The sequence below is a fragment of the Oncorhynchus mykiss genome, chromosome 31 (assembly GCF_013265735.2).
Source record: "Oncorhynchus mykiss isolate Arlee chromosome 31, USDA_OmykA_1.1, whole genome shotgun sequence".
In the NCBI taxonomy this organism is placed as follows: Eukaryota; Metazoa; Chordata; class Actinopteri; order Salmoniformes; family Salmonidae; genus Oncorhynchus; species Oncorhynchus mykiss.
This window is the reverse complement of record NC_050571.1, coordinates 25,551,561-25,576,248: the sequence shown is the minus strand read 5'-3', so window position 1 is coordinate 25,576,248 and position 24,688 is coordinate 25,551,561. Positions and strand designations below refer to the sequence as shown.

The 24,688-nt window shown below is 42.7% G+C and overlaps 1 protein-coding gene across 2 annotated transcripts; it reads right to left on the bottom strand.

The window, feature by feature from the left end:
- LOC110504839 (carnosine synthase 1) lies at window positions 1-24,672 on the bottom strand. Of its 2 annotated transcripts, XM_021583687.2 has the most exons (9): window positions 24,583-24,672; window positions 17,964-18,138; window positions 17,408-17,497; window positions 9,550-9,995; window positions 9,262-9,472; window positions 8,976-9,061; window positions 7,105-7,336; window positions 6,562-6,839; window positions 1-6,076 (listed from the first exon to the last, which is right to left on the bottom strand). In XM_021583687.2, the coding sequence occupies exons 1-9, from the start codon at window positions 24,583-24,585 to the stop codon at window positions 4,523-4,525; spliced, it is 3,075 nt and encodes a 1,024-aa protein (XP_021439362.2). In that variant the 5' UTR covers window positions 24,586-24,672; the 3' UTR covers window positions 1-4,522. The 2 variants fall into 2 exon arrangements, with proteins under 2 accessions (XP_021439362.2, XP_036825651.1); XM_036969756.1 differs by lacking the exon at window positions 24,583-24,672 and having other exon boundaries at window positions 17,964-18,386.
- Between the last annotated feature and the right edge of the window lie 16 nt (window positions 24,673-24,688).

Below are 24,688 nucleotides of genomic sequence, written 5' to 3'. Positions count from 1 at the left end.
TTGATTTGAATGTTTATTGTATTTTACACAACACAGGAAATATGAATTGATTATATTTGAATCAAAATAGTTGCTGAATCATAACACGATATTCATTCTATTTGTATTGTTTTAAAACTTTGTTAATAAGGAAACAACATTTCCACATTAGCTATTGTTTATAGTCAACAGAAAAATCCCTTTAAATCTGTGTTAATCTCTCGTGGACAGATTCTCGTTACAGGAAATTACAAACTTTCATGAGAGAATTCTACTTCTGGGTAACCGCGATTAAACATATGTTAATATTAAGGCTTTGTTCACCATTGCTCTCATGTGGTGAAATTATTTATGATGCATATGTAACGGATCACATACGTTACACATACTGTATATTTGTAATACAATGTGTAACTGTAAACATTGTATCTGTGGTTGAAACCAGTTCAGGTAACAGAACCGAAAACCATAAAATAACTAAATAAGAATGGATCAACTTTTTCAATGCTAGTTATCACATTTCACATTGGATTTATAAACTACAAAAAGGTAAGACGTGTTTTTAATTCTGGTGCTGCTCTGCACACACAAGCGTGTTAGCTAGCTAGCTCAAAAGACATTCAAAGTTCCTCCACGGAAGCCGCTCCTCCTAGGTACAATTCCTTGGACCTAAATCAGATCATGCATGTCATAACAAGATGCCCAGCGCTTCAAGACTCCTCCTCAACCCTCTCTTGCTCTCTCTCTCTCCCCACCCACAAATTTTCAGTCGCATCTTGCGATGTAAACTACAGTTGTCTGTACATCACGCGTGTAAACAACTAGCTTGCCTGCTCTATCCGCGCTGATTGGCGAAGTAATTTTTAATGAGCTAAATGTAAAACACGGTTGATTTCACAGGTTAAAAAGGAACAGGAGGGAACGATATAATCCAGTATTTTGGGGGGTTCGAATCGGTTCGGGACATTATTTTGCTGGTCCGAACAGTGGAAACAAAAGAACATTGTGATTCTGTTCAGAATGAAACGATTGGAAAATAATTTCCGTTCCAACCCTTGCTTCAACACCAACGTTTTTTTTTTGCAACTTTGAAATTGGCCACTAGTGTGACCTTACACATTGTTAATCATTTAATAATAAAACATTGGATTGGTTTAGAACCGAAAAATGTATGGATATAACAACCAGATGAATTAGTCGCATCATTAAACAGCAGGAAATGTATTTTTATTTAAAAAAAAGTTAAAAATCCAAAGAAAGAAGTGGGCTTCGTAGGTACGCTTACCCTAATTCTCCTAACCTGCTGCGTAAGTTCTCCTAACCTGATACGAAAAGTCAATTCTAACATAAATTGTATCCCATCTAGACAGCCTAGAATGGTCCCACCTAATCTTGCCTTCCATCTTGAGGACATGTATTTCCATTGTTTGAGAGGTCACTCAACTATCTTGTCAATATAATATAAAACCTTTTTCTAACTAAGTAAGCAGCTTCTTTCAAACACTCTCTCTCCTTTCTCCTCTGCAGCTTAGCTACTGAAGTCTTGATCAGGATCCGTGGTCTGTCAATGAGGAACTACAGGCTCATCTTTTGCCATAACCTGAAGCAGCCATAGATGACCATTCGATTCACCGCTAGTGAGTGGTGCTGAAGATAAGGTGAATTACTGGGTGTTTTAAGTGCTGAACGATGAGTACTACAACAACAACACATATCATCTGGCCATTTAGGTTTGTGTGAGCATTGAGCTAACATTATTGTCAACATGTTTAGAGCAAATGGCGAGCCACAACACACTGCTGTGTTTGAATAGAGGCTGCAGTCAGTCATTTTGTTTTCACAGCCTAATATGCCCCATGCTCACCTGCAGTAGAGCCCTTTTTTAGGGAGGTCGCTGGCCTGGGTATTGTTTGTTTGTTTAATAGGGCTCAGATCATTGAAACCGTCATTGACATATTCTTTGGTTTTAATGATGTAATCTTGATAGGATGTTTTATTCTTGAACTTTCCTCTCACACCTCCTTTTTGAGTAAAAGCCAGAAGTGTTGGCTCCCGAGTGGTGCAGCGGTCTAAGGCACTGCATCTCAGTGCAAGAGGTGTCACTACAATCTCTGGTTAGAATCCAGGCTGTACACATCTGGCCGTGATTGGTGAGGCGTCCTATTGGCCCAGAGTCGTTCTTAATTTACTTACTTAGTTAAATAAAGGTAAAAAAATATATGTTTACTATATTTTCCCAAATGTTACATCAGAAATACATAAACTAATAGTCAGAAACAGAAGATATGGGAAATCCACAACCTTTTGACCACTGTAAATCTTGTCTGGGGGGTTTTGTGGTGTGGCCAGGATACGTATGGCATCTCAGTTTCACCCTGCTTACTGGGTCAGTCTGACACCAGACCCCAAATGCCACACTACAGACGTTAACTGCCAAGGTTAGGTCTTGTTCCAGGGTCAAGAGGATTGCAACGGTGAAACTGCCTCAAATTATTTCTCATTTACAAAATAACGCACTTTGTTTTATGGGCTAAAATTGGTGTGAATATGTGGTGGAATTCAATCCCCATTTCCATACACTTTTAGATAGCGAGTTATTTTTGGGGGAACAACATTTCACTTCAACCTTTTAAATTAAGACATGAACTTTCATATGACCTCTAACTTCACATGTATGGGAGTTTGCATTCCTAAATTCTACATTTTCCCAAAAGTTCAAACGCACTGGCCCCGCAGACATCATCTCTGGGCCAAGAGTTAAAAGGTTCCGCAATCGCCACCCCTGTCCACCTGTTTTAGCTATTCTACTGCTCTCCTCAAACCCCCTTCCTCAAAATCTGCAATTTTCCTCTGCTCTTCCTTCATATAACTATTTAGCTAATGACACTCTGACCTACTGCACGTGTAATATTACTCCCCCTCACACCTTTTCCAACCCTGCACTGCCTTGTGTCCACAGTGTACAGGTTATTAATCAACTGCTACGTGTTCACAGTGTGCAAGTTATTAATCAACTGCTATGTGTCCACAGTGTGCAAGTTATTAATCAACTGCTATGTGTCCACAGTGTACAGGTTATTAATCAACTGCTATGTGTCCACAGTGTACAGGTTATTAATCAACTGCTATGTGTTCACAGTGTGCAAGTTATTAATCAACTGCTATGTGTCCACAGTGTACAGGTTATTAATCAACTGCTATGTGTCCACAGTGTGCAAGTTATTAATCAACTGCTATGTGTTTACAGTGTACAGGTTATTAGTCAACTGCTATGTGTCCACAGTGTACAGGTTATTAATCAACTGCTATGTGTCCACAGTGTACAGGTTATTAATCAACTGCTATGTGTCCACAGTGTACAGGTTATTAATCAACTGCTATGTGTTCACAGTGTGCAAGTTATTAATCAACTGCTATGTGTCCACAGCGTGCAAGTTATTAATCAACTGCTATGTGTCCACAGTGTACAGGTTATTAATCAACTGCTATGTGTCCACAGCGTGCAAGTTATTAATCAACTGCTACGTGTTCACAGTGTGCAAGTTATTAATCAACTGCTATGTGTCCACAGTGTACAGGTTATTAATCAACTGCTATGTGTCCACAGTGTACAGGTTATTAATCAACTGCTATGTGTTCACAGTGTGCAAGTTATTAATCAACTGCTATGTGTTCACAGTGTGCAAGTTATTAATCAACTGCTATGTGTTCACAGTGTGCAGGTTATTAACAACTGCTATGTGTTCACAGTGTATATGTTATTAATCAACTACTGTGTTCACAGTGTGCAGGTTATTAATCAACTGTTATGTGTTCACAGTGTGCAGGTTATTAATCAACTGCTATGTGTTCACAGTGTGCAGGTTATTAACAACTGCTATGTGCTCACAGTGTGCAGCCTACTACGTTATGAGGTAGTAAGGTAGACTGCTGATGCCACAACCTAGTAGATAACAGGGTTGGGGTCGATTTGAAATGAAGGCTGTCAATTCAGGAAGTAAACTGAAATTCCAATTCAATAATTGTACAAAGGGCCTCTATTTATTTTATGACTTGTCAAAGTAGAAGCTTTTCCATAAGTTTTTCCATATTTGAATGTTAAATTCAAGATAGATAGACACCCATATCCTATTCTTCCCAATCACTGATGAAGATATCTTTTCGAAACTTGTATTTTATTCCCGAGATGGTCCCCAAAATATAAGTGCTAAAAATGGAAAGGTTCTGCTACCTGAATGATTAGTCCCTGAATTTGCAATTTTGAGATAACATATTATGTTTTGATATGAGAAGTGTTTGTTCATCCTGTGATGTACCTTTTAAGCTAACTAAACTAACCCCTGCACACAGCACAACCTTGCTAAACATGGGTTCTATTCAGAAGGGTCCAATGTAATGAACAAACATTCAGGCAGGAATATAATATATATAATTCTGCAGAGTAAGGAATCGTTTCAGCTCTTTGTATTATTTTGATCTGTGATTCAAATGTAAATGTGGCACCCTCCTGAACAAACCCTGCTTCTCCCCCCTGAGTTCCTGTCTAGTTGAAATGGGACAGGAAGTAGCCCAGGTCATAGCGTGGAGGACAGTGCAGGCCCAGCCCTTGGCAGAGGGCGAGGAGGCGCTGGCGAGCGTTGGTGGCATTGTGGGCATCTCTCACCCCGACATTACAGAAGGGCTCCTCGTACTCACCAGAGATCAGTTCATCCTCCTCCGCCAGCTCGTTCAGCCACAACGCCCCCTCCTGGTGGAGCCCTCTCAGGCGCTCAGGGCTGGCTGTGGTCCTCAGGGCATGGAGGTGCCGTGACACCACCACCATCACCCCAGCAAAGTGGCCTCTGGCTGGGAGGGCTGTGGCCGAGGGCAGGCAGGGACGCACCCCACAGGACACCATGAAGGCCGCCATCAGGAGGTCCACGCCATACAGCTGGCGGATCCAGTCGCACAGGTAGAAGCCGCCCATGCGGGCGTTGATCTCTATGAGCCTCGGGCCCACTTCTGTCATCTTCAGCTCCACGTTGAACACGCCGTCTCGCAGGCCACAGCCCAGGCATGCGTGGTGTGCCGCACGGATCAGCTGAGCACGCTTGTCCTGCGCCAGCCCTGAGGGCATCTGGGCGGCCGTCTCGGTGAAGGCCGGGGTGCGCGTGGGGCCGTTGTCGGACACGAAGGCGCCCTCCAGTCTCCCCTCGAACAGGACCACGTCCACGTCGTGCTCGGTGCCTCCCACGTACTCCATGAGGATCATGGCGTTGCCCCAGCCCAGGCCGATGCCAGGGTAGTCTGTCTCCTCGCGGAGGTCCCCGCCGATCCTCTCAAAGTGTGCCAGACTTTCCTCCAGAGAGCATACCTTCCTCACGCCCACCGCCCCCGCGCCGTACTCCAGCTTCATCACCGCTGGGAACCTCACCACCCCCACACTGGCCCCACCAGGCCCCCCCTCCCCCCCACTGGCTGCCTTCTCCAGATCCAGGGTGCTCTCCACGTGGATACAGGGAACAGCATAGGAGGAAGGGGAGGGAGAGAGGAGAGGAGCGGAGGGACGGAAAGTGCCAAAGGAATGTGAGGAGGAAGAGGAGAGTGAGGGGGAGGAAGAGGTAGGGGCGGTAGTGTCGTGTTTGCCCATTGCCTCATTGAAGAGATCCCCCCTGTCGAAATCAGCCATAGCTCTCAGGCTATCTCCTTCCATGTTGACCATGCCATTCTGCTGTCTACCTCTCCTCTCATCCTCTCCAAACTCAACTAGGCTATCTGGCTGACCGGAGGGCTGCTCAACACTGATCAGGTTAGTCCCCGTAGACTTCAGTAGGCCCAGGAGGTGCCTGTGGGTGCGGCTCTTCTCCTTCGCAATGCGGATGGCCTCAGGGGGAGGGCCCCTGAGCCCCAGCCTATCACAGACCAGCGATGTCAGCACCACGCATTCGTCCCAGAAGCACACGCAGCCGTCAGGGCGGAGGCTGGAGGACAACAGCCAATCACAGATGCGGGAGCAGTGCTGGTCATCACGCCGATGGTCGGGGAGGTCTGGCAGGGGGAGGAAGTGGTCGACCAACTGGGAGGCGAAGTGGGCAGGGTCACTGTCCACCAGCAGGATCTGATTGGAGGGGAGAAAGTTAACGAGTTCAATTTGCACATTAGCATAACAAGCTAGCCAGTAACCATTAATGTGCCATTTAATCAGACTTTGCAGTGCAGTAAAATGCACTTCTAAAATAGCTGAAAAGTCTATGTTGGGCAATCTAATATAATCTAGTATTCACTTTCACTGTCTACACTCCTAGAAAAGAATGTGTTATCTTGAACCTAAAAGGGTTCTTCGGCTGTCCCCATAGGAGAACAATATGAAAAACACTTTTTGGTTGCAGGTAAGAACCCTTTTGGTTCCAGGTAGGACCCTTTTGGGTTCCATGTAGAACCCTTTCTAAAGAGGGTTCTACATGGAACCCAAAAGGGTTCTACCTGGAACCAAAAAAAGGTTATCTTATGGGGACAGCTGAAGAACCCTTTTGGAACCATTTTTTCTAAGAGTGTAGTTATCCTACATTCATCTATATAGTTATTCTCCATGTAGACATTCACCTTGAGTTTGTACTGTTTGGCTGTTTTCCAGATGAACTTCTTACTGTGTCCTCCAGCTCCCACCACCAGCACAGTTTTCCCCTGCATCAGGTAGTACTGGGAGCGGGTGAGAGGGGTGAGGAGGAGGGTGCCCCTACTCCACCCCTCTATCCCACTGTCGCATCCCTCCATCCCCATCCCTCGCTCTTGGAAGGAGGAGTGGAGACAGAGGGAGGGATGGAGGCCCAAAATAACAGGCCTGATGATGGAGCCATCCATGGTGAAAAGGAGGTCCACGCCTAGGAGAGAGGGAGTAGAAAGGCGGTAGAGAGAGATAGAGATATGGAGTGGTAGAGAGGGAGATATGGAGAGGGAGAGGAAGGGTCAGATAGTAGCTCAGTGAGACATAGTGTTGACAGAGCGTGAGACTTATGATGTCATAAGTATACCCATGCTTTCAGAGGCTTCAACAGTAATCTTCAGTAATCTTTATCAAATCATATATCAACTCAGACAGCTTCATGCTACCGTAGAGGAAACCTTTGGCAGTGAACCAAAACACACCTATCATGTCGGTCTGGGCACCCGCTCCACCGCGTTGTTCTGCGGACATGTTTGACTCTGTTTCCATGACAACACAGAGGCAGGACAGGGCGGTGTCCAGTGCTAGACGGCAGAGAGATTTCGCCATGGTAGGGTCAGTGAAACCACACTCTAATAGGGTGGTCTCCAAAGACTGAGAGAGGGAGTGGCTGTGAGAGAGAGGGTCGTCAGACACACCCACTCTACACACCAACTGAGGGAGAGGAAGAGGGAGGGAGAGGAGGAAGATAGAAGAGAAGTTAGAGATAAGGCCATTGATTTCAAACAAACAGTTCAGTTCAAGTATTTGGCCTATTACATGAATGTGTCTCCCATTCCCGAGGTAAAGACAACCTCTTAGATGTTAAGTCCCCGATTTAGGGGACTTTGAGCGGTTCTGGACCGGTTCTGACTGATATTTTGGTGTACAGAACACTCTGTGAACGTCGGAGGGTCCAATTCCTTATAGTGCTTTCCGCTACCACTCTCACTTGAAGTATCAGGTTGGCTTGACGTGACGAGCTGACTTAAAGTGTCAGGTTTCATACATTTGCATAGGGAGTGACGTGTCACATTTTCTGGCCTATCCAGACAGATAATAGATGTCCTTTGCCTCTGAGCGATAGAGCCCAGCCTGGTAGACGGCATATTAAAAGGGACAGTCTAGCGAATACAATTGCTGTAGTTTCATCCCACTGTGATATTCTCAGCCAGATATAGCACTCTCACCATGAAAAAATACTAAATCATTTTGTAGAATGGTGTCTGTAAGTCGCTCAGAGGACGATTGGCAGAAAATTCTCTGTCGTCAGTTATATGAAATGGGGCCAAATTTGTACTGTCACTAAATATGATCTTATTTATTTTACAGTTATAAGAAATGTGAAATCTTATAGTAAGTCATTTATAATTTGGTTGTTACTATATTTAGAAAGCATTTCAGTCATTTCAAGCCCTAATAGGAAAACAAGTATATAAATCATATATTTTCATATTATTTGTACTATGTACAGTACTCCTCAGCTATTAATAAAAAAAGGACCAGAATACTATGCGCCATTACTCGTTATTGTTAATGACCATGTCATTAAATAGTATGTCTATTTAAATCTACATTTTGCCATAACGTTGAAGAGGAGACAACATCAACATTTTACAGAGCTATATACAAATACACTGAGTGTATAAAACATTAAGGACACATTCCTAATATTGAGTTGCACCCCCTTTTGCCCTCAGAACAGCCTCAATTCATCGGGCATGGACACTACAAGGTGTCGAAAGCGTTCCACAGGGATGCTGGCCCATGTTGACTCCATTGCTTCCCACAGTTGTGTCAAGTTAGCTGGATGTCCATTGGGTGCTGGGCCATTCTTGAAACTGTGTGAAAAACCCAGCAGCGCCACAGTTCTTGAGACAAACTGGTGTGCCATACCCCGTTGCAAGGCACTTCAATCTTTTGTCTTGCCCATTCATCCTCTGAATGGCACACATACACAATCCATGTCTCAATTGCCTCAAGGCTTAAAAATCATTTTTTAACCTGTATCTACCCTTCATCTACACTGACTGAAGTGGACTTAACAAGTGACATCAAGGGATCATAGCGTTCACCTGGATTTACCTGGTCAGTCTATGTCATGGAAAAAGCAGGTGTTCTTAATGTTTTGTACACTCAGCTATACTTTTACAGTATTGAGGGTCAATGCAAATACATGGTAAACACAATGCGAAGACAAGGGTCAAAAAGCTGCTGCTAGTCATACAACAACGTTTTCATGATGCACATAGTCAACATTTCATTTTTCTCTCCTACCTCATTCTCTCTCGTTCTCTCTCTCTCTTACTCTCACCTTGTAGAGGAGAGGCAGGTCCAGAGGTGAGCGAGTTACTATGGCACACAGTCTGAAGGACAGGTCTGGAACCTGAGGCCTGCAGTCTGACAGACACACAACAACTACCTCATTACAACAGCGATGGAGAGGACCATCTTTAGTCATGGTCGTAGTACATTACATTGAAAGTAGTTAGAGAGTCTTTACAAGTTCAATGTCATATGAAGACCACATACAAATACGCATGAAAACAAGGTCCTCAAACATCAAAACTACACTCATCCATCCTGATTAAAGCCCTCACCGGTGTACTGTTCCCAGGTGCGGTCCTCTACCCGTGGCCCAGGCTTCAGTGGGGAGCAGTAGGCCTCGAGCAGGACTGCCTCTCCAGGGAGGAGTTGGGGCAGGAGATAACTCACCTTGGCCCAGACCTCATCCCTGCTGTTCCTCGACAGGTAGACAGGGGGTGAGGTTGCCTCGCCCACGAACCTCCCCCCACTGCACCTGAGCACCACCTAGGCACAGAGAGAAAGGAAAGCTTTGTGTACTTTTACATAAAGGCTGACTGAATTATTTAACAAACAGGACATACCCTCTCTGATCCCCTCATATTCTCAGACTCCAGGAAAGTGTCCACCTTGTTTCTGACAGAGTTCATCCCTTCCTCCGCTCCCATTTCCAGGTGCACCACCTCCACCCCTCCTGTCCTGCCCTCCTCCAGCCTCATCTGCCCCGGTGGTAACAGAAGGGCCAGGGTTGGGGGGCAGTGGATCTTGGCCTTCTGCAGCAGAACCCTGGTGGTCAGAACATTCCCCCAGAACTGACCCAGTGCTCCAGAACCTCCGCTTGGGCAGTCTGTCTCTCGGGTCATTTCCTCCTTAGCCCACGGGTCAGATGACAGGAAGTAGGTGACCTTGCGAGGCGGGTTGAAGTTGGATAGGAAAGTGCGCCCTCCCAGGTCAAAGGTGACAGCCTTGTGGACCAGGAGGGAGGAGGAGCGAGAGAGCCAGGATGGACAGAGACACAGGAGAGCATCTCCTAAAGAGTGAGAGAGAAAGAGGAGGGGGGATTTGAAAGGGGTAAACGAGAGAGAGAGAAGAAGGGAGGAACAGAAGGAGCGGGTGATGGGGGAAGTGAGGTAGAGAGAAATTGGAAGGGTGTAAGAGAGAGTGAGAAGAGGGGGAGGGAGGAGGGAGAAGGATTATAGAGGGGTGCTAGACATCCTGTGTTTGGCATAGGGCCGATGTGCCTAGAAAACTGGAGATTGGAAATATCATTGACATATTTCAATAGAAAAAGGTCAAAAGTCATAAAGACGATCATGCCACGTGTAAACAGAACTATTTTTTTACCACTTGTTCCCACTTCAACATTGAAGTAAAGTGTTTTAATCTGTTATTGGTCCTAACAGAGGGACAAAGTAGGCGGGAGAATGACTATTTATCATACCTGGGATAATTATAGTTTAAAATATTTTGCGGAGAACAAACAGTTATTTTGGAAGCGCCTACAGTCTTAACATTTTTTTTTGCTAACATAAACCTAAAAGGGTTCTTCGGCTGTCCTCATAGGATAACCCTTTGAAGAACCCTTTTGAGTTCCATGTAGAACCCTTTCCATAGAGAGTTCTACATGGAACACAAAATAGTTACATCTGGAATGAAAAAGGGTTCCTCTACCTTATGCAACCCCATTTAGACGTTTTAAGAGGAAGCTGATTCCAACTCCAATATGTGATAGATGCCGTATGAATGCTGTTGGAACACTAATGCACATGTTTTGGGAATGTCCTGTGGTGTCCCAGTTCGGGTCACATGTTTTGGGAATGTCCTGTGGTGTCCCAGTTCTGGTCACATGTTTTGGGAATGTCCTGTGGGGTCCCAGTTCTGGTCACATGTTTTGGGAATGTCCTGTGGTGTCCCAGTTCTGGTCACATGTTTTGGGAATGTCCTGTGGTGTCCCAGTTCTGGTCACGTGTTTTGGGAATGTCCTGTGGGGTCCCAGTTCTGGTCACGTGTTTTGGGAATGTCCTGTGGTGTCCCAGTTCTGGTCACATGTTTTGGGAATGTCCTGTGGTGTACCAGTTCTGGTCACATGTTTTGGGAATGTCCTGTGGGGTCCCAGTTCTGGTCACGTGTTTTGGGAATGTCCTGTGGGGTCCCAGTTCTGGTCACATGTTTCACATTTCTTCACAAAAATGATGGGTTTCCCTGTGAACAATTATCCACCTTTGTTTTTGTTGAATGACTCTTCACTTGTATTGCAACTGGTTCAGAAAATAATAATTTATGCAGGGTTAACAGCAGCAAAAAAAGGTTATCCTTAGTGCTTGGATTACCCCTACAATCCTCTCCCTCAAACATGGTTATCATATTTTCTTGTTCGTATAGAGCGATCAGTGGCCGTGATAAACAAAGCTCGGGCAAATACAGTTGAGGCATGGGAAGTATTATGCAAAAACTCTATCAGATATCAACAACTCTTGACCAAGCAATGGACCTACATGGTTAGGGGAATGGGGGAGACGCCATTTTCTTTTCTGAGAATAAAATATAATGTTTTATTGTAAACTCTTACTTCCTTTCTGTAAATGTCATATTGTGCACTCATATAAGGGGTTCTACCTAGAAACAAAAGGGTTCTCCTATGGGGACAGACGAAGAACCCTGTTGGAACCCCAGATCCCAAAAAATGACTATGTTTTGAAACAATTTGAATACAAATCTCAGAAAGCAACTACTTAAAATATATACAGTGGGGAGAACAAGTATTTGATACACTGCCGATTTTGCAGGTTTTCCTACTTACAAAGCATGTAGAGGTCTGTAATTTTTATCATAGGCACACTTCAACTGTGAGAGACGGAATCTAAAACAAAAATCCAGAAAATCACATTGTATGACTTATGACTTTTAAGTAATTCATTTGCATTGTATTGCATGACATACAGTGGGGCAAAAAAATATTTAGTCAGCCACCAATTGTGCAAGTTCTCCCACTTAAAAAGATGGGAGAGGCCTGTAATTTTCATCATAGGTACACTTGTATGTATCAAATACTTGTTCTCCCCACTGTATATACAGATCTGTGGAAGTGACTACTTTTCAGAAACTGCCTTCAACTAATGGCAGGGTTGTATCTGGAACGGTATGTTGGAAGAAAGAAACAGAATGAATAGCAAACACAATCTCCTATACTATTCCAATCTGACAGTCATTTGATCGACACAATACATTTCTATCTGAACATTCTGTGAATGTCCATTCTCCTGAATGACCATTGCACCAGGTGTACATTATCAAGTCAAACAAAAACAAATTATATTTTGTACAGATATGTAAAAATATGTTGTGATGCTCAACTTCGGTATGACTCTTTCAACATGCCACTACAGCACCTACAGCACCCGATGTCACACGAAGGCCAAAAAGATCATCAAGGACAACAACCACCCGAGTCACTGCCTGTTCACCCCGCTACCATCCAGAAGGCGAGGTACAGGTGGATCAATGGTGAGGCCATCTACTGCATCTTGCCTATGCCTATCATTAGTCACTTTAAATAACGGCACTTTAATTATATTTAACATCACTCATCTCATATATATATATATATATATATATATATATACTGCTCTATACCTCTATATCTTGCCTATGCCGCACGGCCATCGCTCATCCATATATTTATATGTACATATTCTTATTCATCCTTTACATTTGTGTGTGTATAAGGTAGTTGTTGTGAATTTGTTATATTGCTTGTTAGATATTACTGCATTGTCGGAACTAGAAGCACAAGCATTTTGCTACACTCAAATTAACATCTGCTAACCATGTGTATGTGACCAATAAAATTTGATTTGATTTGAAACAGTTGACAGCTGCTATTTATTTGATTAATTAATGCCACTGAAAATACTGCAGAGAAATTCAAAGCCATTTGCAAACATTGCAAACAGCAAGTTGGATGCTTAGCAAAAACAACTTTGATACTCTTTGGCCATCTGAGGGGAAGTGATCTTGTTTCAAACACATCTTTAAAGGGATAGTTTATTTAGTATACAAACTAACATGATTTCCAACCTACCTTGGCTGTAGTTGATACAAGACAGCAGTTTTTGGATATATTGTTTCCTTTCGACACGTAATAGCCATATTTTGTTACTGCTAGCATTCTCAGTAACACTTCAAATCAAACTGTTACTGTGTCTGTGTTATAAAACTGTAATTAGTTTTGAAGCAACATTTTAACATGTTAACATTAATACTTTGGTAATTGCATTTGAATTCCATAGCAATGAGCTGAACGTTTTAGCAACTACTGTACACAAGAGGAATAGTGACTGTTCCATATTCCACTTATGTAATAATCCCATTATTATGCAACAATAAAGCAATTTCCAAAGTCTTATGTAACAGCAATGTTGCTATTGTAATAATCACTAAGATACTACACATGTATAAAAACTTGATGTTAAGTGTTACTGTATAACCTTATGTCACTCATTATGAAAATATATTTGTTGGTCATTTTGAAGCTGCAAAAGTTGTCTACTCTAATGTTGAGGTGATACCATGCCCCCCTTAAAAATCAGTTGGAGCTGATTTGCTGGAGTTTAACAAAAAAGTTATGTCCAACAAAAGTGTATTTTATTTTTATGCTCAAAAAACTTTGGGGGGCCAAATAATATCACTGGTGCCAGTTGTGGAACCTTGCTATTGTAGTTTTTGGTTCCTAGTCAAATATTTGGCAGCCATCAAATATATTAATATATATTGTTCTCAAATAACTTGCCTATATTCAAATAGCTTCAACTATTATTTGTTTTTCTGAGACCTGTATTTGAATATCACAGAAAATAGTTGCCTTTTAGTTGAAACTCCATAACTATATTCAACTACCTCAGTATTTTCAAATAAACTACAAATAAACATACTGTAAAGTACAAAATGCAACTATTTTCTGCCCATGTCCGCTATTTATGTATAAAAAGAGTCAAGGAGGGGAGTGACAAATCTAATGAAATGTCAACCTGCACTAGCAGCTTTCCCCTCAACCTGTTGGCCATCAGGCTAAAATTAGTTCTATTACTGTTAGACTACTGTTTTTCTCTAGAGGGCGATTATGTTACTTGATAATGACACTGATGAATCCCATTAAAGGATTGTCGTTCCAATATATACACTACCTGACCAAAAGTATATGGACACCTGCTTGTCCATATATCTCATTCCAAAATCATGGGAATTAAAATGGAGTTGGTCCCCCCTTTGCTGCCATAACAGTCTACACTCTTCTGGGAAGGCTTTCTAGTAGATGTTGGAATATTGCTGCAGGGACTTGCTTCCATTCAGCCACAAGAGCATTAGTGAGGTCAGGCACTGATGTTGGGCGATTAGGCCTGGCTTGCAGTCAGTGTTCCCATTCATCTCAATGTTGTTTGATGAGGTTAAGGTCAGGGCTCTGTGCAGGCCAATCAAGTTCTTCCACACGATCTCGACAAATCATTTCTGTATGTTCCCACTTGTGCCCAGGGGCATTCTGGAACAGGAAAGGGCCTTCCCCAAGCCGTTGCCATGAAGTTGGAAGCACATAATCGTCAAGAATGGCATTGTATGCTGTAGTGTTAAGATTTCACTTCACTTGGAACTAAGGAGTCTGAACCATGAAAACAGCCCCAGACCATTATTCCTCTTCCACCAATCTTTACAGTTGGTACTATGCATTGGGGCAGGTAGCGTTCTCCTGACATCCGCCAAACCCAGATTAGTCATTTGGACAGCCAGATGGTGAAGCGTGATTCATCACTCCAGAGGACACATTTCCACTCCAGAGTCCAATGGCGGCTCCAGCCGACGCTTGGCATTGCGCATGGTGATCTTAGGCTTGTGTGCGGCTGCTCAGCAATGTAAACCCATTTCATGAAGCTCCCGACGAACAGTTCTTGTGCTGATGTTGCTTCCAGAGGCTGTCTGGAACTTGGTAGTGAGTTTTGCATCCGAGAACAGACAATTGTTACACGCTACTCACTTCAGCGGTCCTGTTCTGTGAGCTTGTGTGGCCTAGCACTTCATGGCTTAGCTGTTGTTGCTCCTAGACGTTTTCACTTCACAATAACAGCACTTACAGTTGACCTGGGCAGCTCTAGCAGGTCAGAATTTGACGAACTGACTTGAAAGCCACTGTGTTTTTCAGTAAGGCCATTCTACTGCCAATGTTTGTCTATGGATATTGCATGGCTATGTGCTTGATTTTATACACCTGTCAGCAACGGTTGTGGCTGAAATAGCCAAATCTAGTCATGTGAATGGGTGTCGACATATTTTTGTATATATAGTGTATTTTACTGGTGCTCTGACAAGGTAAAGTGTTTAGGTCTATAGATGGATAAGAAAACCATGTACAGTCTAACACCATTCTGTTTGGCACTAAGGGACACTGGGAAGACCTCTTGGAAAACAATTTGGCACATACTTTGAGGGGTAAAGGTATATGTTTTGGCCGATGTTCTAGCCAAACAGGCTTTTACATTGATTTACTGTCAGACTGATACCGGCAAGTGCGTACTGGTACTTATTAGAAGTGATTACAGGGTTCAACCACCAAAAACTGTGACCAAATTTTTATTTTGACATTTTTACAGATGGAATTTCTTGACTTTTAACCAAATTTCTATGACCAACATACATATAAAAAAGTAATGATAAATGTGGTATTGACACTGGCTGCTGGCTGCTCTCTGATCCCATGTAGCCTGTTAGGCAACTTCATAAAACACATGTGGTCAACCCTCAGTCTGGACAGCTACTGGGTGTGGAAGGCTTTTGATCCAGCCATTCTCAAACACATCCAGCACTAGACAAACATTGGCAGTATTACCGGCTGTGCACATCAAGCCCAGACGATAGTGGAGATCCATAAAGCCCACTAGCAGCTGCCCAGGATACTTTGCAGGCTGACTAGCATCTATTGATGTTGCAATGTCCCATACATTGGATGCCCAAATCAACTGGAAGTATCTACAAAACAAGTTGAAGCCACTTAATCCAAAAGAAAGGCTACATCTAATATGTTTTTCTACAATTACGTTTCACGACTCATATGATTTGCTTCACCGCGATTGAACAGAATTACAACTACTACAATGGCGAAATGAATCGTTAGTTTTGTAAAAAATAATCGTTTAAATTAATAATTTAAATCGTTTTTCGCGAGTGTCAGTGGAAAGTTTTTGGACATGATGAAAACATGCTAATAATAACTAAACAGTTAACTATAAAGATAACTAGCCAGGCTACAATATATATTTTTTCTACCTATTTAATCTGTTCTCTATCCTATTTTATAGTCTAGGCCAGGGCTCTCCAACCCTGTTCCTGGAGCACTACCCTGCTGTCGGTTCTCTCTACAACACCAGTTGTAACTAACCTGATTTCAACTTATCAACCAGCTAATTATTACAATCAGGTGTGATGGATTAGGGTTGGAGTGAAAACCTACAGGACAGTAGTTCCCTAGGAACAGGGTTGGAGACCCCCTGGTCTAGGCCTACCTGCTGCTACAATATCCTTGAGCAACCGCCGCACACCTGTCACCATCGTTACTCGCTCCTGGGCGTCATTAGACTTACTTGGACTCCATCACTTCCCTGATTACCTTCCCTATATATGTCACTCCCTTTGGTTCCTTCCCCAGGCGTTATTGTTTCTGTTCCTGTGTTATGTATGTGCGTTGTTCGTGTTTCTTATTTTGTATTATGTTGTGTTATGTTTATTTATTAAAACACTCACTCCTTGAACTTGCTTCCCGACTTACAAGTATGCACTAAAGCAAGGCTACTAAGCTATATTCTTATTGGGCCAGATGTAAAAAAAAATAATTTAAAAAAATTAATTGTGAGCATAATATTTTGTCGCTTAATTAAACTGTTCAAGTGCTGGAGTCAAGTTTATATGAATAAAAATAATCAACACGCCACACAGATGCTAAGAAACCGCTAAAAACGCTAAATAACGACACTATACAGGATACAACCACCATAGTGCATGTCATTTTGGCACTGAATGTCGTATTTTTGCGTTTTTTAAAAATATTAATGTTCAGAATTGATCAAAGGGCCAATCTAAATGAATAACACGGGCCGGATCTAGCAGCTGGGCCGCCAGTTGAATAGTCTTGTGCTAAAGTGTCATATTCCGATCCTGGCTGATTGGTGATTATTATGTGATTGATCAACTATTAAACAATAACTGTTCCTAAATGACATTGAAATAAATGATTCAATTATTTTCCATGACTTTTCCAAACCTTTTGAGATTTGAACATTTCCAAAACTTTTCCTGGCATGGAAAACACAATTGTAAAAATCTATGTATTTTCCAGGATTTTCATGAGCTGCTTGTACATATCTGCTGTGTTTCCTGTCTGGGTGTGTTCTGCTACCATACCTGGGCTCCGTTGGCCTGCCTCTAACAGCAGAGAGAGATAGGGGAGTGGGGATCCCAAAACACAGATGCACATCTCAGAGTGACTCATACCTGGAAGAGAACACAGTAGAACTGCCATTATGGTCAAAATCCCCATACATCGGTACTTCAGCCTTTCATGAAAGAGAAAGTAGTTAAATCCAAAAACAACTATACAGGGGTCAGCAAAATGGTAGGTCATCTAAGCTAATTTCCTACGTGCACACAGCCCTCTGGCCCTTTCCGGTCTGCAGACACACTTTGACACACCTGTTCACCTGCTAACCCAGTGACATATAGTGCTAAACGCATATGGTCTGGGTGACTCTGTGCAGGTTAATATCCAGTGATAGGTTCACCTGGCCTGTAGGCTTAGTTCTGATTCAACGGTTCAGAGAGTCACAGGTAGAAATAAAGGTGATAGAGCATGACCCCAATATCATAGAGATTGTAATAAACATGGAGGTGTCTTTCTAGCCTGGTACACTTCTGACACATCATGAACATTTCAGCCAGGTGATCGTAGCTCGGGTCTCACCCTGTGGCAGGTCCTGTGTTTCAGGCAGGTCAATCTCCCTCAGAGCCTCCTGCAGGGTCTGGAACAGTGCCACCTCCTGTCTGGAGGACCGTGCCCTCGGTCCTCCAGTAGCACAGCCCCCTGGAGAGGAGGAAAGGCTGGGGACAACGGTGCTGGGGAGAGAGCTGAGAGAGAGCTGTGGGGGACAGGTGTGAGATGGACAACGTGTGTGTGTGTGTGTGTGTGTGTGTGTGTGTGTGTGTGTGTGTGTGTGTGTGTGTGTGTGTGTGTGTGAGCGAGAGAGTAAAATAATTGGATTAATGAGAAAATAATCTAAAATTGAGAGGAGACCTGTCATCAAAGGGATTGTATTATAATCTATACATTTATAAACTATCTCCAATTATAAACTGGGTGGTTCGAGCCCTGAATGCTGATTGGTTGACAGCTGTGGTATATCAGACAGTATACCACAGGTATGACAAAACATGTATTTTTACTGCTCTAATTACTTTGGTAAACAGTTTATAATAGCAACAAAGCACCTCAGGGGTTTGTGGTATATGGCCAATATACACTGAACAAAAATATAAACGCAACATGCAACAATTTCAAAGATTTTACTTACAGTTCATATAAGAAAATCTGTCAATTGAAATAAATGAATTAGGCCCAAATCTATGGATTTCACATGACTGGGAAAACAGATACGCAGATACCTTAAAAAAAAAAAGGTACGGGCATGGATAAAAAAAAAACAGAACCATCTGGTGTGACCACCCTTTGCCTCAAGCAGCATGACGCATGTCCTTCGCATAGACTTGATCAGGCTGTTGATTGTGGCCTGTGGAATGTTGTCCCACTCCTCTTCACGTCGACCCAGAGCATCTAAAACATGCTCAATGGGTGATATGTCTGGTGAGTATGCAGGCCATGGAAGAACTGGGCCGTTTTCAGTTTCCAGGAATTGTGTACAGATGCTTTGCGAAATGGGGCAGTGCATTATCATGCTGAAATATGAGGTGATGGCGGTGGATGAATGACACAACAATGGGCCTCGGGATCTCGTCACGGACACTCTGTTCACAACGTTGCCATCAGAAAACCGCTCTCCCAAATGACTCCACACACGCTGTCTGCCCAGTGCAGTTGAAACTGTGATTCATCCGTGAAGAGCACACTTCTCCAGCGTTCCAGTGGCCATCGAAAGTAAGCATAATTGACAATGAAGTCGATTATAACGACAAACTGCAGACAGGTTAAGACCCTGATGAGGACGACAAGCACGCAGATGAGCTTCCCTGAGACGGTTTCTGACAGTTTGTGATGAAATTCTTCAGTTGTGCAAACCCACAGTTTCATCAGCTGTCCGGGGGATGGTCTCAGATGATCCCGCAGTTGAAGAAGCTGGATGTAGGGGTCCTGGGCTGGCGTGGTTACAAGTGGTCTGAGGTTGTGATGATGGTTGGACGTACTGCCAAATTCTCTAAAACGATGTTGGAGGTGGCTTTTGGTAGATAAATGAACATTAAATGATCTGGAAACAGCTCTGGTGGACATTCCTGCAGTCAGCAAGTCGATTGCACACTCCCTCAAAACTCCAGACATCTGTGTCTCATCTTATGTTGTGACAAAACTGCACATTTTAGAGTGTCCTTTTATTGTCCCCGGCACAAGGTGCACCTGTGTAATGATCATGCTGTTTAATCAGCTTCTTGATATGCCATACCTGTCAGGTGGATGGATTATCTTGGCAAATGAGAAATGCTTACTAACAGGGATGTAATCAAATTTGTGCACAACATTTGAGAGAAATAAGCTTTTTGTGCGTAAGGAACATTTCTGGGATCTTTTATTTCAGCTCATGAAACATGGCACCAACACTTTACATGCTGCATTTAGATTTTTGTTCAGTGTAGTATCGTCCAAAATGTATATTGTGATAGTTAACTGCATACATTTTTTTCCCCCACCACTACTATAAACTACTTAAAACCCCTTTACAAACCCTTCATGAACTGTTTTTCCTTCATGTAAAGCATGAACACTTTTCCCCCCCAATTGATTTCCAACCAGTTTCCCTTTCCAACTATAAATAATTAATAGTCAACAAACCATTCCATGATGTAAATTGTGAACACGATTTTTCCCTCAAGTGTTACCAAACACTGTCTGAGAGGGGAATGTGAACGTCAGAGTCACACTGATACTGTTAAAAACATGCCGCTGATAGCTGACAGCGGATAGCTGATATCTGTGTATGTACATACAATACTGCATCACACCCATGTAGTAAACACAATCTTTCATTAGCATACGTTTGGTCCTATGGCTTTTTAAACACTGGAATATATTCCAATAAAGTATGGATTGGTTTGGGCCCCAGAAAAAAACGTTGTTAATTAAATGCTAAGATTTCTCTTTCTATTTTTATAGGTTTTATATTATAATCTCATCAGTTATTTACAGCTATACTGTTTGAAGTTTATATTTTTTTAGAACACAAAATGTTATTTCAGAATATTTATCAGTTAGCTGGCTAAATCATTGTTATTGTTATTGTTATCAATCCATGGCCGAGTCAGTGACATTTTCATTTGTGCTGAAATCGAAATAAAAAACACATAATCCTTCAAATCCAGCAGGCTATTGTGTGAAATTGGCTTTTAGAAGTTCTGTCTATCTAACATTTCTGGAAATGACCATTCAAAACCCGCCCACAAGTCCTTAAAACTAGCCCAACATGTTTTTTTTCCCCCAGCATGTCACGCCCAATCGGTTTCACCTGTCCTTGTGATTGTCTCCACCCCCTCCAGGTGTCACTTATTTTCCCCGGTGTATTTATCCCTGTGTTTCCTGTCCCTCTGTGCAGTTTGTCTTGTCTGTTCAAGTCAACCAGTGTGTTTTTCCCATGCTCCTGCTTTTTCTATTCTCTTTTGCTAGTCCTCCCGGTTTTGACCATTGCCTGTTCTGGATTCTGTACCCGCCTGCCTGACCATTCTGCCTGCCCTGACCTCGAGCCTGCCCTGACCATTCTGCCTGCCCTGACCTCGAGCCTGCCTGACCATTCTGCCTGCCCTGACCTCGAGCCTGCCTGACCATTCTGCCTGCCCTGACCTCGAGCCTGCCTGACCATTCTGCCTGCCCTGACCTCGAGCCTGCCTGACCATTCTGCCTGCCCTGACCTCGAGCCTGCCTGACCATTCTGCCTGCCCTGACCTCGAGCCTGCCTGCCACACTGTTCTTCCTGGACTCTGAACTGGTTTTGACCTTTTTCCTGTCCACGACCATTCTTTTGCCTACCCTTTTGGAATATAATAAATATCAAAGACTCAAACCATTTCCCTCCCATGTCTGCATCTGGGTCTGGCGTTGTGCTCTTATACGGCAAGAGAGGAGTTGGCACATTTAGCCAATAAACCCTTTTCCCATAATGTTATCGAGCGAATTAAGGAATGTCGACGTAATTTGTAAAGACGTAAGAAGCTAAATTCAGTTCTCCATCAAAATAATAATTATTGCGAACTAACATGACTAATAAAGGAATTTGAATATGTCGAAAGAGAAAAGATAATTAGTTTGCTCTTAATAAACTCGCCAGATAATTATCCGTCAATGGATGTCGATTTAACTGCTATGATTGTAAATCCCTTATGCGCATGTGCATAACTATAGACCAATCTGACAGGAGAGTTTGAGGGATGGAATCTGGACAGAGGATCTCAATCTCTGTTCAAGAAACATTTGGAAAAAAATCTAACTAATGTTAGACCATTTATTTTCTGTCAATTGTGCCGTTATTACGTGCCAGATGTTAAGACTGCAAACCGTTATAAATTAATTGGCTTATCATTTCAATAGGTTTGGCTTACTGACTAAAACCCGGGTTTATGATTGTAATTACATTTTGTCATGGTTTTCGGTTGTTTAATAGCCTGCTGGAATAGGATATTGAGGGTTGTAATTTTAATCACTGAATCAAACACTAATAATATGAACTGAATAGGCCCACGCTTGTCAACAGCCAGTGTTTTTTTTTTAACCTGTAGCCTAATCTGACTGAATGCTACCTAATCTAATGCATTCTGACTACAGCTGATCAGCAATTGCGATAGAACTGTGACCATGTTCACAGTTGATAATTTCCAATTTCATTAACTAAACATGGTCAATAATAATAGCATAATAATGCAAGGCTACAACAACAATAAACTGACGTTATAAGCTATTTCTTAAATCTGTTTGCCATCTCCAGGTAGGCTACACAAGTGGCACAAATTGATTTGCAATGGCTCCAGTGATATCCTAATTTCAACATATGTATTGTATCAAATGGTAGGCTACAGTAGCATAGAAAATAATAGGCTACTTGATGACTAACATGCAAATGTATCATTCTCCACATTTAATGTCAGTTTCATTGTGGACTTTTCAGAAGCACGCCAGGGTGTTCCATACCTTCCATGGTTTTCCATAAGCAAAGTCGGAATTAGAATTAAGCAATACGGTTTGAGGGGGAGTGGTATATGGCCAATATTGGTTTGTATGGTCTGATATAACACAGCTTTCAGCCAATCAGCATTCAGAGCTTGAACCACCCAGTTTATAATTAAGCAATAAGGCACGAGGGCGTGTGGTATATGGCCAATATACCACGGCTAAGGGCTGTTGTTACACACTACGCAAAGCGGAGTGCCTGTATACAGCCCTTAGCCGTGATATATTGGCCATATACCACAAACCCTCACGGTGCCTTATTGCTATTATAAACTGGTTGTCAACCTAAGCAAAGCAGTAAAAATACATGTTTAGTCATACCCGTGGGAATCGCCAATCAGCATTCAGGGCTCAAACCACCCAGTTTATAATGCAGTTTAAACCACCTCTGAGCGAATGTATCTAATATGTGCTGGAGCGCCTAAAGTAGTTTTCCTGTGCTTTGACGCTGTTATTTCTTGATGAACATCAGTTCTAGCGCGTTAATATGTTTTATGGAAAAATAGTTGGAAAAACAGTAAGTTGTCTCAATAATGACAATCCAACCTACAACATGTAAAAGGTTGACACGACTTGTCCGCGTGCTGCTTTGGCTCCTCTCACTCAGCTGCAGCGCTCAATCTCAACACACACCCCCTCTTGCCCTCTCGTCCCCACCGCTCACTCACTCCGCAACAGGCTGCCTCACTGCTTGATAGTAAGCAGCAGCAGGTCACAGTGAAATATATATTTTTCAGAAAAAAACCCAGGGCGGCCGTGGTGCAATTTAGGAGTAGCCTCAACCCGCGACCAATACATTTTCAGACGCATGTATATTAGTGTTACTGTCCATTAAGTTTAAAATCCAGTCTGTCATTACCAAATGAATAAAATATTTAAGCAGTCGTCTGCCTCAAATGAAGGGGATGGTGACGCAATCTTTGCAAGAGGGAGGTCATCTGATGTAATTGGTCCTCAACTCGCAGCTAAATCATTTCATTCAGGGTAAATGGAGTTAGCCGTGAGTTAGCAGGTTAGATCGGAAGAATTCGTTGCCACAGGAATGTACCTGGATAAAAGGTCAGCCACTTTCGTATGACCAGTTATCTCGAGTTGAACTCAGTTTACCAAAGTTACCTCACTAACTCCTCAACCTGCTTTGTAGTATACCCCTATGATCCCGCTTTCACCCCTCTCTACCCCCGTTTGCCCATTATCACCCTGCTTATTTACCTTTCTATTTTCTAACTTATCACCCTGTTTATCTACTTTCGTATTTCTAACTTCTTTCCTACTGACCTACCGGTACACACCTGAAGGGGTTTACTCTACTGTTTAATTCCCACCCCCACCAGCTACAGTAGTTTGCTGCTTCATCACAGTAATATCATGTCATAGGAAAGAATGCCAAGGTTTTCAGTTTCACATACTGTAAAAAATATTAAATGAAGCTATAAATACTTATTGGCACTGCAGGAAATACAGCCCCACCTCTCGCTTAGCATTCATTGCACTATAACCTCTGTAAATCACACTTGACACTCTACATTTAACATGATACGCAGAGACCCTTAATAGACACTGTTTCTCACACAGACAACACACAGACAACACACAGAACTGTAACGGTTCCGAGAGTAATATTGCAGCTGCTTTCCCTCCAATCTCTCCTTATTCCGCTACACAGCAATATCTCTTCTTTACACCCCTTCCTTTGGTCTCTGCCACCCTCAGTCTTTCTCCCTCTTCCATTCCTCGCTCGATCACTGATTCTCTGACAGACATTGTCACACGCACACAAAAAAACATATTCTAATTCTTCTGTCAATACAATGTACGGCATTGTATTTCAACACAAACATGTGGCACTCAATCGCATTTGCACGCCAAACACTGCAAAACACTATTCAGTCAATTTATGAAATGTTATAAATGCAGATCAAGAACAAGCAAAACCTTTGAAGACTTCTCATCTGACAACGATTCAAATAGCGTCATGCAATAACATACAGCACTGAAAAACATTGTCTCATTCACACATTTACAAGAAAAGCTTTTCAGAAAAGCTAAGGAACACTTGATTAAAATAGAAACACTCAACACCTGCAGATATAAACTCACATCAATGTTCATTCAACCAAACTGTCTCTCTCATTCATCTCACCATAGTGTCTGCAGTGACCAAGTGGAAACCTGGAAATGACAGAAAGAGGAAGAAGTTGAGAGGGGTAAGGAAAGAGAGAGGGAGGGAGTAAGCTGGGAAGGGTCAG